The following is a 17,389-nucleotide window of genomic DNA, read 5'->3' as shown; positions in this document are numbered from 1 at the left end:
TTACTGTTGGTCCACCGGTGCCATTGTATGCACAAGGTAAGCCTGGTGTATGTGATCAGGGAGTAATGGCCCAAGATGTGTTAAGAGGAGGGTGTATAGGAACCCCCCCAGTTAATGGCCCCAGGAGAACAAGTGGCTGAGAAACCTAGGTCTTTGATAGACCTTAGCCCAGTTGAAGCACCATTGGCAGCAAAGAGACAGGTAGGGCTAGGGGTGTTAACCCCACAGACAATAAGTACGAACGCTTCACAATCGCCAACGATGCATGCAGAGAACATTTCACTGAAAGGTTTTACAGTACAACAGTTGAATGAGTGGTTAGAGAAGACATATGCTTCACAGAAGACTACAGTGACTGCAGTAGAACCGGAAAAGATAGGGAGAGATGAGTACCTGAATTTTGTGAGACTGGGGGTGGAAGCTGCTGGACTAGTGGGCGGAACAATGGGGGTAAACAGATTAGTGTCATACACAGAAGCAGAATTGAGATATCTGTGTCCTAAGATTACTAAAGAGGTAGGCAAGGTACATCAGATATTAGTGAACCTAGCAGACAAGTACAACATTGATATTGGGAACACTAAACATTTGAAAAGAAGTTACAGGCTAGACTTTGATTCAAAAGACTTTGAGTATATGAGGTCTGCCGGAATGAAAGCGCATTTAAAAGAAATACTGCAAAGTGCGCAAATCTGGGGAGCGTTAGAAAAGTGGGAAGGCAGATGGGCAAAGAAAAGAGATAAAGAGAAAGGTGACAGTCCGGGGTCAAGTCAGGCTAAAGCTTCACCCGATACGGAATCAGTAAAAATACTATCAATGAGAGAAACAGCTGGTGGAGGTTTAATTCATGTGCCGTGGTCCCAAGGAGACATCCTATCTTTTACAAATGATTATCCCAGATTGAGGGAGAAACCGATTGAGTGGTACCAACAAACAGATAGGTTCGTGAAACTTGCAAAGTGTCTCTGGGAAGACTTGAGTACCCTGTTTGAGATCATTATTCCGCCTGATTTGTGGCTTGAGTGCAAGAGAGGGGTAGACTGACCGACGAAGGAGCCGGCAAGGGATAAGGTGACCGGAGCTCCCTCTGAGGAGGTGATGAAGTACTATCATAAAGTGATTGAGTTTTTGAAGCAGAAGGTGTCGCCGAAGGTGACTGTTTGGCAGAAAATCGACCGGACCTCACAAGAGGTTAAGGAATCAATACATGCTTACTATGAGAGATTGTTAAAGGCATTCAAACAATATAGTGGTACTGAGACCATTGAGCCGAAAGACATGAACCATCTCGTGTTCAGATTTGGTGAAGGGCTGAGACCAGAGGTTAGCCAGATGATTAAGAATCATTTGATTTGTTGGCAAGCGAAGCCGATTGATGAGGTGTTGCAGTATGCAAAATACTGTAGTGACGAAATTGAGCTGAAGCAGAAAAAGTTGAAGGAGAAAGTGATGATGATGCAGATAAGGGCAGCGCAGGCAGGAATACAGGGAAATGGAGTTCAACAGATGATACAGCAGCAACCGCAAGTGAATGGTGTGTTTCAGGCACAACCGAGAGGTCGAGGTTTTGTGAATCGCGGTCCAGACTTGAATACTGTTGTGGTCCAAAATGATGTACAAGGGATGAAAAGGATGTCGCCATGTCACGCGTGTGGGGGCGTGGGGCATTTGAAGCGGGAATGCCCGAATGTGGTGCAGGATGGTGTCGTTCAACAAAGCACTAATGTCGGTACATTGCAAAATATGAAAGGTCCAAAACCGAGAAATCAAAACCCGAATTTTCAAAATAACAAGGTATAGATGCAAGGGTTACAGCCCATGCAGCAAATACAAATGCCACACGTTCAACCAGTGCAAATGCAGCAAGTACAACAGCAGGTTCCCATGGTACTGAGACAGCAAATGCAATTTACCAATGGCTCCGATGGGACAGCAACAGGTGATGCTTCCTCAGCAGGTCACAGGTCAGGTGATGAGTCAAAATAATACAGTACAGCAATTCCCATAGTGTGGTGAAGATGGAATGAATGAGGAGGGGTCGGATGACAGCTCAGATAGTGAAGAGTGCAGGCTTGCAGCGTCCCTAGAGGTAGATCAGAGGGGACCTTATGTAGAGGGAAAGGTAATGGGTCACAAAGTTAAATTTTTGGTTGATACTGGAGCTACACGCTCTACAGTCAGAAGTGCAGAGGTTCCGAAATTACCCCTTTCAGGGCGTACCATAAGGGTGGTCGGAGTAGCAAACCAGTACTTAACAAATCCAATTACAGATCCAGTGCAGGTTGAGATCGGCAATTTCCAGGGACTGCATAAGTTTGTAGTCTGCGATTCGAGTCCGGTATCCCTACTGGGAGGAGACTTACTGTGCAAGACAAAATGTTCGATTACCTGTTCCAATGATGGAATCGAAGTACAGACAAACAGTGATGATGAAGGAGATGATGGTCATTTCTCAGAGTTAGAGACAGGAACTGCAAATGAAGATTACCCCTTGATTACATTGTTCCCGATGCTTACAGTATTGACCTACCTGCCGAGTTACAGGGAACGGTGACAGAGAAAGTGTGGGATTTGACAGGGAAAGAAGTGGGACTGATAAAAGGAGTAGAACCAGTTAAAGTACAAGTGAAGCCAAAGGCAGTGTTTCCCCAGGTGCCACAATATCATATGGCACAAGATGTTCTTATTCAAGTGTCACAAATAATTGCAGACTTTGTGAAACAGGGAGTCCTGAAGGAAGTGTTGAGCAGCCTATGTAATTCACTGATAATGGGTCTGAAAAAGCCCTGTGGGAAGGTTCGAATTGCGCAGGATTTGAGGAAAATAAACGAGATTGTGGTAAAATGTTGCCCCATAGTACCCAATCCAGCAGTGATTATGTTTCAGGTCCCGTGTGATGCTGAATGGTTCACCGTTGTAGACCTGTAACAAGCTTTCTTTTTAATACCTCTTCACGAGGACAGACAGTTTTTGTTCAGTTTCAAATTCCTGGATAAGGTGTACAGTTGGTGCAGAATTCCTCAAGGGTTTTCTGAGTCACCGTCCATCTTCAATCAGATATTGAAAAAGGACTTAGAATCCTTAGTACTGCCTTTTAACTCGACTCTAGTGCAGTACATTGATGATTTGTTAATTGCATCCAAGACAAGGGATAACTGTAAGTATGACACAATTGCCTTACTGAATAATTTGGGAAAGAATGGACATAAAGTGTCACCCAAGAAGCTGCAGTACTGCCAGAAAGAAGTGAAATACTTAGGACACTTAATTGAAAGAGGGTCCAGGAGAATATCGAAAGAAAGAATAACAGCCATTTTGCAAATGAACCCCCCCAACAACAAAGAGAGATGTCAAGATGTTTTTGGGAATGGTGGGCTACTGTCGCCAGTGGATACCCAACTTCTTGATTATCTCAAAACCATTGATAAAACTGACAGGTAAAGAGATCAAGGATGAGCCGTATACCATAGCTTTGTCCATGGAAGAGCTTGAATCATTCATGGAACTGAGAGAGTGCATGTGCAGGGCACCAGCGTTGGGTATGCCTGATTACACAAAGCCTTTTTTACTGTTTTGTCATGAACGTGATGCTTGTTCTTTGTCTGTCTTGACACAGGTCCATGGAGGTGCAAATCGCCCTGTAGCATATTTTTCAGCTACCTTGGACCCCGTCGCAGCAGCCTTACTGGGTTGTTTACGTGCAGTTGCAGCAGTTGGTCAGAGCCTCACACAGTGTGAAGACATAGTAATGGGATACCCCCTAACAGTAATGGTTCCGCATTCAGTTGAAATTTTGTTGACTTGAACCAAAACTCAGCACATGACAAATGCTCGTCTTACCAAGTATGAGACAATTATACTGGGGTCACCTAATGTTTCATTGAAACGATGTACTGTGTTGAACCCGGCAACTCTACTTCCTGCTGAGAATACTGAAGTTAATAATAAAGAGGAAGTTGAGCACGATTGTCTTGAGGTAACAGAACTATGTACCAAGCCACAACCTGATATTCAAGATACACAGTTAAAGGAAAATGACTGTATTATGTTTGTTGATGGATCCTGTTTGAGAGACTCACTCGGAATGCTGAGAGCTGGTTACGCTGTATGTACCATAGCTGGTATCATCGAAGCTTCCTGGCTAGAGAGAGTATATTCCGCACAAGTGGTAGAGCTAATTTCCCTTACTAAGGCATGCCACGCAGCTGAAAATCTGAGAGTCACTATCTATACTGACAGCAGGTACAGATTTGGAATTGTACATGATTTTGGCCAACTGTGGTCGCAGAGAGGTTTCATGACCTCTTCTGGTTCTCCTGTGAAAAATGGTGAACAAATTAAGGATTTGTTACATGCAATTCAGTTACCTCTTGAAATTGCAGTGGTGAAATGCAATGCTCACGTTAAGTCACAAGACTTCGTGTTCATGGGAAACGGCTATGCAGATCAAGTCGCAAGGTTTTGCGCATTGAACTGTATATCGTTTAAGGATAAGTGGGAATTGATGCCGCAAACTGAAAATGACACATGTTTGAACCTTGCATTAAGGAAGGTCGATACACTAGATGAGCTAAAGACACTACAGGGTCGTGCTAATAAAGAGGAAAAACGCTCCTGGCAAAGAATGCAATGTGTACAGAGGGCTGACGACTTGTGGGTCTCAGAGGAGGGGAAATTAGTTTTGCCAAACAGTCTTCTGTCACAATTCGCAAGGCTCTATCACGGAAAGGCTCACCTCGGGAGAGATGCAATGATCAGGTCATTCAAAATCGATTGGTTTTACCCAAAGTTCAGACATGCCGCAGAGGTTACCTGTCACAGGTGCATCATCTGTCAACAGATGAATGCCGGAAAAGGGACTGTGGTAACTTTGAGCCACATAGGGAGAGCTGGTGGTCCATTTAGCAAGATGCAAATGGATTTCATTGAAATGCCTGTTTGCGGAGGATTGAAGTACGTGTTGGTGATTGTGTGTGTTTTCAGTCAATGGATTGAAGCTTACCCCACACGTAGAAATGACAGTCTCACAGTTGCAAAGCTGCTGCTTAGGGAACTAATACCCAGGTTCGGGTTTCCGGTCTCTATAGAATCAGATAGGGGCAGACACTTTGACAATGAGGTGATTAAACTCTTGTGTGCTGCATTAGACATTGAACAGAAGCTGCACTGTAGCTACCGCCCTGAAGCATCAGGATTAGTAGAGCAAATGAATGGTACCTTGAAATCAAGAATGGCAAAGATGTGCGCAGCTACCAATATGAAATGGCCATATGCATTACCCTTAGTGCTGATGTCAATGAAGAACACCCCTGATAAGAAGACAGGACTATCACCACACAAGATCCTGATGGGTAGAGCTATGAGGTTACCTGCAGTACCTGCAAATGCTCTAGTGAATATCATGGATGATATGGTGTTGGACTACTACAAAGGCTTGGCTGATGTGATTAGTTCTTTCTCTCACCAGGCAGAAGCTAACACATTGCCACCGATCGGCGATCCAGGTCACACCCTACAAGCCGGTGACTGGGTGGTTGTCAAGAAGCACGTGAGAAAGTCGTGTTTGGAGCCGCGCTGGAAGGGGCCATATCAAGTAATTTTGACAACAACCACTGCTGTGAAATGTGCAGGCGTTCCAAATTGGATACATGCCAGTCACACAAAAAAGGTAATGTGCCCAACTGATGAGGAAGGAAAATGTCACTTACCCAGTGTATATCTGTTCGTGGCATTAGTCGCTGCAGATTCACATGCTGTGCACAGTCCGCCGTCTGGTGTTAGGCTCGGAGTGTTACAAGTTGTTTTTCTTTGAAGAAGTCTTTTCGAGTCACGAGACCGAGGGACTCCTCCCACTTCGGTTCCATTGCGCATGGGCGTCGACTCCATCTTAGATTGTTTTCCCCGCAGAGGGTGAGGTAGGAGTTGTGTATGCTAGTAATAGTGCCCATGCAATGGAATGAATACGTATGTACCAAATGAAGGTTAAAGTAATATATTTACAAAGGTACAAATGTTGAAGATATACTTCCAAACGGCTACAGGCTCCTGGGGAGGCAGGTGGGCGCATGTGAATCTGCAGCGACTAATGCCACGAACATATGTACACTGGGTAAGTGACATTTTCCGTTCGGTGGCATGTGTAGCTGCAGATACACATGCTGTGCATAGACTAGTAAGCAGTTATCTCCCCCAAAGCGGTGGTTCAGCCTGTAGGAGTGGAAGTAGTTTGAAATAAAGTTCTTAGTACAGCTTGCCCTACTGTTGCTTGTTGTGCAGATAACACATCTACACAGTAGTGTTTAGTAAACGTATGAGGCGTAGACCATGTTGCTGCCTTACATATTTCGTTCAATGGAATATTTCCTAGAAAGGCCATAGTAGCACCTTTCTTTCTGGTTGAGTGTGCCTTTGGTGTAATAGGCAGCTCTCTCTTTGCTTTAAGATAGCAGGTTTGGATGCACCTAACTATCCATCTGGCAATACCTTGTTTTGAAATTGGATTTCCTGTATGAGGTTTTTGAAATGCAATAAATAGTTGTTTTGTCTTTCTAATTACTTTTGTTCTGTCAATGTAGTACATTAGTGCTCTTTTGATGTCTAATGTATGTAGTGCTCTTTCAGCTATTGAATCTGGCTGTGGGAAGAACACTGGTAATTCTACTGTTTGATTTAAGTGGAACGGTGAGATAACCTTTGGTAAGAATTGTGGATTTGTTCTGAGAACTACTTTATTCTTGTGTATTTGAATAAATGGTTCTTGTATGGTAAACGCCTGTATTTCACTTACTCTTCTTAAAGATGTGATGGCAATGAGAAATGCAACTTTCCACGTTAAGTATTGCATTTCACAACAATGCATGGGTTCGAAAGGTGGACCCATGAGCCTTGTTAAGACAATGTTGAGGTTCCATGAAGGAACAGGTGGTGTCCTCGGTGGTATAATTCTCTTTAGGCCTTCCATAAACGCTTTAATGACAGGTATTCTAAACAGGGAAGTTGAATGAGTAATTTGCAGGTAAGCAGATATTGCGGCGAGATGTATTTTTATGGAAGAGAAAGCTAGATTGGATTTTTGCAAATGTAGTAAATATCCTACTACATCTTTTGGAGACGCATGCAATGGATGAATTTGATCTTTATGGCAGTAATAAACAAATCTTTTCCATTTACTTGCATAGCAGTGTCTAGTGGAAGGTTTTCTAGCTTGTTTTATGACCTGCATACATTCTTGTGTGAGGTCTAAGTGTCCAAATTCTAGGATTTCAGGAGCCAAATTGCTAGATTCAGCGATGCTGGGTTTGGATGCCTGATCTGTTGTTTGTGTTGTGTTAACAGATCTGGTCTGTTGGGTAGTTTGACATGAGGTACTACTGACAGGTCTAGTAGTGTTGTATACCAAAGTTTTCTTGCCCATGTTGGTGCTATTAGTATGAGTTTGAGTTTGTTTTGACTCAATTTGTTTACTAGATATGGAAGGAGAGGGAGAGGGGGAAAAGCGTACGCAAATATCCCTGACCAATTCATCCATAGAGCATTGCCTTGGGAGTACCTGTGTGGGTACCTGGATGCGAAGTTTTGGCATTTTGCATTTTCTTTTGTTGCAAATAGATCTATTTGAGGTGTTCCCCAAATTTGAAAGTAAGTGTTCAGTATTTGGGGGTGAATTTCCCATTCGTGGATTTGTTGGTGATCCCGAGAGAGATTGTCTGCTAGTTGGTTCTGGATCCCTGAAATAAATTGTGCTATTAGGCGAATATGGTTGTGAATTGCCCAATGCCATATTTTTTGTGTTAGGAGACACAACTGTGTCGAGTGTGTCCCCCCCTGTTTGTTTAAATAATACATTGTCGTCATGTCTGTTTTGACAAGAATGTATTTGTGAGTTATCATGGGTTGGAATGCTTTCAACGCTAGAAATACTGCTAACAGTTCTAAGTGATTTATGTGAAACTTTCTTTGATGTATGTCCCATTGTCCTTGGATGCTGTGTTGATTGAGGTGTGCTCCCCACCCTGTCATGGAAGCATCCGTTGTTATAACGTATGTTGGCACTGGGTCTTGGAAAGGCCGCCCTTTGTTTAAATTTGTACTGTTCCACCATAGAAGCGAGATGTACGTTTGGCGGTCTATCAACACCAGATCTAGAAGTTGACCCTGTGCCTGTGACCATTGTGATGCTAGGCACTGTTGTAAGGGCCGCATGTGCAACCTTGCGTATGGGACAATGGCTATGCATGAAGACATCATGCCTAGGAGTTTTAATACTATTTTTGCTTGTATCTTTTGATTTGGATACATGGCCTGTATTAACTTGTGAAATGTTTGAACCCTTTGTGGACTTGGAGTGGCTATCCCTTTTGTTGTGTTGATTGTCGCTCCTAAGTATTGCTGTGTTTGACACGGCAAAAGGTGTGACTTTGCATAGTTGATGGAGAAACCCAGCTTGTGAAGGATTTGTATAACATAATTTGTGTGATGTGAACACTTTGTTAGCGTGTTGGTCTTGATTAACCAATCGTCTAAGTAAGGGAACACGTGTATTTGCTGCCTTCTGATATGTGCAGCTACTACTGCTAGGCATTTTGTAAAGACTCTTGGCGCAGTTGTTATTCCGAATGGCAACACTTTGAATTGGTAATGTATTCCCTTGAATACGAACCTTAGGTATTTCCTGTGCGAAGGATGTATCGGTATATGGAAATATGCATCTTTTAGATCTAATGTTGTCATGTAGTCTTGCTGTTTGAGCAGTGGGATTACGTCTTGTAATGTGACCATGTGAAAGTGGTCTGATTTGATGTAGGTGTTTAGTGTTCTGAGATCTAGTATTGGTCTTAGAGTTTTGTCTTTTTTTGGTATTAGAAAGTACAGTGAGTAAACTCCTGTGTTCTTTTGTTGACGTGGTACTAGTTCTATTGCGTCCTTTTGCAGTAATGCTTGAACTTCTAGTCCTAGGTCTATATGCTGTTTTGACATATTGTGTGTTTTCGGTGGGACGTTTGGAGGGAGTTGGAGAAATTCTGTGCAATAACCATGTTGGATAATTGCTAAGACCCAAGTGTCTGTTGTTATTTCCTCCCAAGATTTGTAGAACTGGCTTAGTCTTCCCCCCACTGGTGTTGTGTGAAGGGGTTGTGTGACTTGTGAGTCACTGTTTATTTTGAGGGGTTTTGGGACCTTGAAATTTTCCCCGGTTTCTTGGGAATTGGCCCCCTCTGTATTGTCCCCGAAAACCTCCCCTTTGATATTGTCCCTGGTAGGTAGGTGGTCTTGTTTGTGAGGTGCTGGTTTCTGTGGGTTGACCTCGAAACCCTCCCCTAAAAGTTGTTTTACGAAATGTGCCAAATGTTCCTCTGCCCTGCGGGGAGTAGAGTGCGCCCATGGCTTTGGCTGTATCGGTGTCCTTTTTTAATTTTTCAATTGCAGTGTCGACCTCCGGCCCAAACAATTGCTGTTCATTAAACGGCATATTGAGCACAGCCTGTTGTATTTCGGGTTTGAACCCAGATGTGCGCAGCCATGCGTGCCTCCTTATCGTGACTGCAGTATTTATTGTCCTTGCAGCTGTATCCGCTGCATCCATGGAAGACCGTATCTGATTGTTCGAGATACTTTGTCCCTCTTCCACCACCTGTTGCGCTAGTTTTTGGAACTCTTTGGGGAGGTGTTCGATGAGATGTTGCATCTCATCCCAATGAGCCCTGTCGTATCTCGCCAGGAGTGCTTGCGAGTTGGCGATGCGCCACTGATTTGCCGCTTGTGCTGCAACCCTTTTTCCCGCTGCATCAAATTTGCGGCTCTCCTTGTCCGGAGGTGGTGCGTCGCCTGATGTACGCGAGTTGGCTCTTTTACGAGCTGCCCCCACAACTACTGAGTCTGGTGTCAGTTGTGATGTAATAAAAACAGGGTCTGTGGGCGGAGCCTTGTATTTTTTCTCCACCCTTGGAGTTATGGCTCTGCTTTTAACTGGCTCTTGAAATATTTGTTTCGAGTGCCTTAGCATTCCTGGAAGCATGGGAAGGCTTTGATAATGGCTATGGGTGGAGGACAGGGTGTTAAAGAGGAAGTCATCCTCAATAGGCTCCGAATGTAGCGAGACATTATGGAATTCGGCTGCCCTAGCTACCACCTGTGCATATGATGTACTGTCCTCAGGTGATGACGGTTTAGTTGGGTACGACTCCGGGCTATTGTCAGATACTGGAGCGTCGTAGAGGTCCCATGCATCCTGATCGTCCTGGCTCATTGTGGTATGAGCTGGTGAGTGTGTTAATGGTGGAGTTTGTGCCGGTGATGCATGAGTTGATGGTGGTGGAGAGGGTGGTGGAGTTACCTTCTTTACCACCTCTGCTTGTGGTTGCTTGTCTCCTTGCTGGAAGTCAAGTTTCCTTTTCCTTTTGATTGGGGGAAGAGTGCTAATCTTCCCTGTATCCTTTTGAATAAAGATCCGCTTTTGCGTGTGATCTGGCTCAATTGTTTGTAATTCCTCCTCAAATCTGTGTTTTTTTAGTTGAGAGGACAGTCCCTGTTCCTTGAGTAGGAACCAGTTTTCGGTTCGGTTGCCGGGTGTTTCGGCACCGAAACCGTGTCTCTGGATTTTTTCGGCTCCGACAAGATCTTTTTTCTTTTCGGCGTCGTGCCCTCTCGGTGCCGACCAACTTCGGTGCCGCTGTGTCGGTGCCGAATTTTTTCTGCGTCACTCTCTCGGTCCCGAGATTGCTGCGTGCCTGTATCTCGACTGGAGTCGGATGACTTCGACAGCAGCTCGCCCCTTTTCAGTGCCGATGGACGGTCACCTACTTTCCGGGTTAAGCCATGGCCTGTTGGCGGTGGCGTCCCCTGGGCTTTGTCAGTCTTATCGTGTGATTTTTGTTTCGACGTCTTACTCACGGTTGGTTGTTCTTAGACGTCGAATTCTTCGGAATCCGACTCGTGGATGGAGAAAGTTTCTTCTTCCTCCTCCTCGAACCGTTGTTGTCCTGGACGCCATCTGCAACCTCCTGGCTCTTCGGTCTCTGAGCGTTTTTCTCGACCGAAACGCGCGACAGGCTTTGCACGTATCCTCCTTGTGCTCGGGGGACAGGCACAAGTTACAGACCAAATGTTGATCCGTATAAGGATATTTATTATGGCATTTAGGACAGAATCGGAACGGGGTCCGTTCCATCAGTCTCGATGTTGCACGCGGTCGGGCCGACTAGGCCCAGACGGATGATCGAAATTACCCCGAAGGGCTACCGGAGCTCTTCAAGATTCGATGTCGATTTGTTCTAACTAACCCGATACCGAACGAAACAATACCGACGAATTTTCCCGAGATTCTGACTAACTTTCCGACCCGAAACACGGAGCGAAAAGGAACACGTCCGAACCCGACGGCGGAAAGAAAACAATCTAAGATGGAGTCGACGCCCATGCGCAATGGAACCGAAGTGGGAGGAGTCCCTCGGTCTCGTGACTCGAAAAGACTTCTTCAAAGAAAAACAACTTGTAACACTCCGAGCCCAACACCAGACGGCGGACTGTGCACAGCATGTGTATCTGCAGCTACACATGCCACCGAACCTTGAAGTTTCCGGCACAACAGTCACGGAGAGAGAAGTATCAGGGCTAGAAAACAGCCAAGAGAGAACTGAAACTGCAGGAGAGCCCACTGAGAACAGCCTAGTCCCTCAAACAGTGAATGAGTTCGAGAGAGGTGACAGTGTGCCTATCTCAGTAGAGGCGGCAGGAGAACTAAATCAAGGAGAGGTTCTCCCAGAAATAGACGGATATGGGTTAGAACTTGAACCCGTTACAGATCCAGAAGAAGAAGGGGAAATAATAGAAAGAGACCAAAGTACTCCGGAATCCCCTGAGCCAGTTGCAGGTCCATCAAGAGAAAACACCATATTACAAGAGGAGGGTGCTGTTCAGCGGCCTGAAAAGACAAACCGGAAGAAGACGCATAAGGGAGATAACTGGCCAGAGAAACAGGCTGCAAAAGCAAGAAAGGTACCAGGTGAAACAATAACAGAAGAGACTGATACATCTCGAGTAGAAGATTTGAGTGAAGGAGAATTGCAAGGTGAACGCAGACTAAAAAGAAAGAGAACCGCAAATAGAAGGTAGGCAGGTCCTGAATGGGCATATGCAACGACATCTGAATGGCAACAAGAATTCTTAGCGTTCTGTTTTGATCGAGAAGTGCCAGGCCAATACTACAGTACCTGAAATAACTCAAACAAAAAGACTTTGTTAAAAAATCGAAGGCTGGAAACTTATGAGAAGAGACTTATAAATTACCGGATGAGACACTGATAACCTGATTTGACTTTGAGAAACCTGATTGTGACAAGCTACTAACCTGATTTGACAAAGGGGTCCTGGAGTGAGTGAAACGCTGTAAATATACGCAGAGAAAAAGAGACTTTTGCAGCAAAGAAAAAATAAAAAAAGTTTTATGTCGTCCTCAAGTTGATTGTCATTCTGCTATCTGATTCTTTACAGCCATGGCTTATAATAGAGGTAGTAACAAGAAGGGTAAAGTGTGTTTGGTTGAGTCTTATAATAGGTATTGTGTGTGCAATAATAATTGTGGGAGTGATTGTGGGAATGCTGTGGTTGGATAAGAAAGCAACTAACACTGCTTCAAAACCTGAGACTACAACATTAACACCGTGGGAAAAGTTTGAACAGGATGCAAGGCACTTGCATGAGGGAACTAATTCAAAGGGGGAACGTTCTACTAATGTCTTCTATCGCTTACTGAATGAGTATGTTGAGACCATGGATGCGAAAAACTATTGTGTGTACAAAAATTCCTTCGTCAGTGCAAGAAGGGGTTACCTATCATAGCCTTCCATTAACTTATGGGATACGCTGAAGCTTGCTATTAACAAGATTCTATAATCAAGAGCATGTGCAATACTTTTATTCAAATCTGGATGTTGTGTTTTCTTTTGTGCCTGTGATTGATTTTCTGAACAAGTTAGCTAAGGAGCATAGTATAAAAATAGTTAGAGGCTTCTTTGAACTGACGCTTACATTTTGGACAGCTTATGCACACCGCAACAATCTGACCTGCCTTTTGACGCCTGTAGAGAAAAGCTTCTTAGATCACACCGATGATAGACACATAGCATTGAAGGAAAGATTAGAAAAGGGGTTAGAGAAACACACATAAGCAAATGATTATGCTTACACTGCAATAAAGACGCAAGCCAAACTAGCTATAGATGCACTACATGTAGGGAGGCTTTGTATATATAGGCCAAAATCTGAGCATGACACTATTTGTGGGAACGAGTGAATGCAGGCATGTGTTTTTGTTTCAGAGTAAATGGACATTTATGTTAAATGGACAGGATCCAGCGATCCCTGGGATTTATTATATCTGTGGACTTAATGCTTATTACCGTCTCCCTAAGGGATGGTATGGGACATGTTACTTGGGAATAGTTTTCCCAAAGATTTACCAGATTGATGACTTAAAACAAATACCTAAAACGTCTGAATTACAACATGCTAGACAAAAACGAGAGACAGCGGCTGCTGTCGTTGGTGACACATTTGGAGCCATAATTCCTTCGGTAGGGGTTATCTTAAACTCCATAAAGATTCAAAAGTTGACTACTATTGTGGATAATATGCTGACAAATTTTACAGGGGCTATAATCCTGATGGATACTGAACTTGCTGCGGAAAGAGCTATGACTCTTCAAAATCGGCTTGCTTTAGACATTCTTTTAGCAAAGAGTGGCGGAGTCTGCAAGATGCTCAACGAGCGTCATTGTTGCTCATTTATACCGGACAATAGTAAAAAGATTAGAGGTATGCTTACTAACCTAACTAGAGATAGTGCAGATTTGAAAGATTTGAAGGAACCTGGAGTGTGGGAGAAATTTGGAAAAGGAATTGCCAGAGTAGGGAGATGGTTTAGTAATATTTGGAATGGGGTGCTTGCAAAAATGTTAGGGGGACTATTAATTGTTCTGGCCTGTCTATTAGGATTATGGGGAGCATGCAAAATTAATGATAAAATTAAAAGAAATTAGACAAAGAGAACTAGGAAGAATGAAGAAAGTGAAAGGGAGAAAATGTTCAATGAAATTTGGGAAAGTTCACACAAGGGACAAGATGTTGAAATGCGCATTATGCGTAAGGTGAAAAATTAAAGTGAAAGGTCAAAGGGAAAGGTTTGTGTGATGACGAACGTCATCAGAGGAGGGACTGAGAGAGCGTAGCTTATATAATCTATATTAGCATGAAATGTTTATGAATTAATGTGTGATGATGCCGCATAGAAACTATAATAATAGCAACTTTGCTTAAACGTGCGCTTGAATTGTAACCACGAAGAGTGGCCACCAACGTATACGCAAATTAATAATGGTGATCAAAATGTTTATGTTACGTTCAAGTAAGCTTATACTAACATTTGCGTTATTGAATTTGTACTGGAAACCTCATAGGCCTTAAATTAGCATGAGCCAGAGTTTAGCTGCCTGGCTCTCATATTAAATGCATTTTTCTATTTTTCAGTGTGCTGACTCACAGGGGGCCATGACCCTGTTTGTTCTTTTTCTTCAAACTTGGAAGACGAATGTAACCATGTTAGATCCGTTCACAAGCATATTTTCTATGCCCATGGAATAAATGTTATAAATGAATTGAAACAGTGTAGATTAATGTAATGTACAAGGTCATTCAAACCGGTGAAGACAATGGAACTGCTGACCAAAAGATGTGCAAAGAATTACCAAGGGATGAAGTCACACCGGACGTGCCACCTCTAAAGACGTCAATTAAGAAGACCAATCAAAGACTTGTAAACCAATATGGGGTGAAGATTAGGATTACCTAATGTGTTATACGATAGGTTAAAGATAGTGGGGTATAGCACGTGTCCAATATAATTTTGGGGGAATGTTCTACGAAAAAGGGATAAAAACCCATGTCACAGAGAGGTCATTTCGGCGGGTTAGGGAATGTTATTGATTTTATCCAGAAACTCTGTCACTCTGTTTGGTGACTTGAGATTTTTATTAAAACCATCCTTGCCCTTAGATTGCCAATTTACACTTTACCTCCTTATGAGGAAAGTGCCTTTTTGCCCCAGAGCTGAGTTCTGACTGATGGCGATTTGACTGATGTCCTGAAGACGAAGACTGAACCTGTGCGCTGACCTAATTCTTGGAGGGTAATTATGACAATGTACTTGTAATTTGTCTGTTTGCTTTTCCTTTCTAGGTACCAACTGCTTGCTTTTGACAGAGACCTTAGCTAAATGTTTTCCAAATTGGTGTTCTAAATTGTTTTGCATGAAGCCCAACATGCGAATGCTAATCAGTGGTTAGAACAGGTGTTCATCAAACTGACGCAAATAGACAAACGACCGAGACTATGCTTTGTTGAACTGACGCGATATCGACACTCTGCTAATCTTGATCTAAGTTCACACCGTGTTATGTTCTGATGTTTGTGATTCTTGCTTTAATGAAAGCTTACCAAAGTTGCCATATCGTGACTATGCTATTATGTTTCTTGGTATTGAGATTAATGCATTTGCTCTTAGACTGTAATTAATAGGGAATAAAACTCATACAATTCTACTAAACTGGTGTGGTTTTTCATGGCTGAAAGGTCATGGTAGCGTCACTGAATTGATTAATGACTTTGACTAAAGTGAAATGCATTGTTGTGATAAATATTGATGACATTATTGATGTATTGATTGATATATTGATTAGCTATCTCGTCCTATGGTGTCTCTTAACTGGGTCAAAAGATTCATTGGCCTAAAACGAGTCCTGATGTGAAATAAATTATCATAAAGGGACGCGTTATCAAGATCATGAGCTAGCGAGCAGCCATTACAGATGCCAGATTTGACTGCCCTTTTGAGAAGGATTTCACGATCTGCAACTTTTGCGCAATGAAAAAAAATCACGGTCAAGAAAGACACTGTAATGAGAGTATAAATTCAGAGCACATGGAAAATTTGAGACTGCAGGCAGTAGAATGGGATTTTAGTATTCATATTTTGTGTTTTTCAAATATGGGAGTGTTTGGAGAAAATAGACCTAGTATTTTAAGAAGATATTTGATTATCATTTGGGACATTTTCCATATGTTTTTAATAACTGTCCATTTGATGGCATTTATGCCTCGGAGAAAACAGATTAAATGATTACACTACTAGAAACTACATACATAAATTACACTACATGTATATCTTAGAAGACTATAACATACTGTTGCAAAAGTAAAATGAGTACTCACAGGATAGTCTGTCTTCGTTGTTTGCTGGCTTAGAATTTCTAAGGACTTCTCCTTGAATTCTTGCAGCCACTCACTGTATGTCTGGGGACAATAAAGCATAATAAAAAAAAGCAGTACAAAATTTCAGTTAACCGTTTGCATCGTCTGAAAAATATATAAGTCACTGAATATAAACGTTTTAACACCAAACATGGCTTCAATGTAGCTACTATTCTTCTCAAGAACTGGAGAATGTTTAATATCTGAAAACTGCTGGTGAGCAATATTTTATCAACCATTTTGGTAAATAAATGCAGCACTAATATAGTACAACAATTATTTGGTGATGCATATCTTAAAGAAGACCCCCAAACTCTGTAAAAAAAAAAAAAAAAAAAAAAAAGAAACAAGCTTAAATGTAGTAGTAGTTTCTATCTTGGAATTAAATAAAAGGATTACTTGGCCAGTATTTTCTTTTTATTTTGCAAGCCTGAACTCAACCTTCAAAATTAAAACTAATTATTTGAGGCCTGAAAGAAATTATTAAAAATAGAAAAAAAGACACGAATGATCACCAGACTTACATCACATCTATACTATCTCACAAAAAAATCTCTAAACAAAGTATTGGACAGTATATTTCCTATCAAACTAAAAGGTCTGCACTTAGTTCTCAACATACCAGACCTCTTGAAACTTTTGACAAACGTGGCTGCCCTACTGCTCATCCACAATGGCCATAAAACCTTGAAACAAAAAACTCATCATGTAAATTAAAGGGCTAAGAGTTTTTCTAGTTCTCCTCTTACAGTTGTAGGCAATCCACAAAGGTTTCATAGACACACTAATCTGTGCAGCCTCTGCAGAACTCACCTAGATAATAAAGTTCATGTATTTTCCCTATCAGAACATTCCTTTAGTTGGAGGCTTCCAATTTCAGTGAAATCTAGAATCCAAGTAAAGAAACCACTCTACAATACCTCTGAAAATTTGAATCTCTGAATGTTGCACTGCACTGTGGTTGTAAGGTCATAACCTTGGGGTCAATGAGTCCTCTCTCTGCACAACACTATCTGCATTTTAAGATGATCATGTACACCCCATGAAATCCATCTCCATAGACTTCCTCACATGGCTAGTGGTTGCT

The 17,389-nt window shown here is 42.5% G+C and overlaps 1 protein-coding gene across 5 annotated transcripts in view; it reads right to left on the bottom strand.

Annotated features, from left to right (window-relative positions):
- The window catches only part of RRBP1 (ribosome binding protein 1), a 287,797-nt gene that overhangs the window by 75,375 nt on the left and 195,033 nt on the right, over positions 1-17,389 (bottom strand). For all 5 annotated transcript variants that reach the window (XM_069234754.1, XM_069234756.1, XM_069234753.1 and 2 more), the window contains exon 22: positions 16,264-16,344. In XM_069234754.1, the coding sequence (XP_069090855.1) occupies positions 16,264-16,344 (81 nt within the window). The remainder of the gene's footprint in view (positions 1-16,263; positions 16,345-17,389) is intronic.

This window comes from Pleurodeles waltl, chromosome 5 (genome assembly GCF_031143425.1).
Source record: "Pleurodeles waltl isolate 20211129_DDA chromosome 5, aPleWal1.hap1.20221129, whole genome shotgun sequence".
NCBI classification, from domain to species: Eukaryota; Metazoa; Chordata; class Amphibia; order Caudata; family Salamandridae; genus Pleurodeles; species Pleurodeles waltl.
Note: the sequence above shows the minus strand (reverse complement) of the source record. Positions and strands in the feature narration are given on the sequence as shown.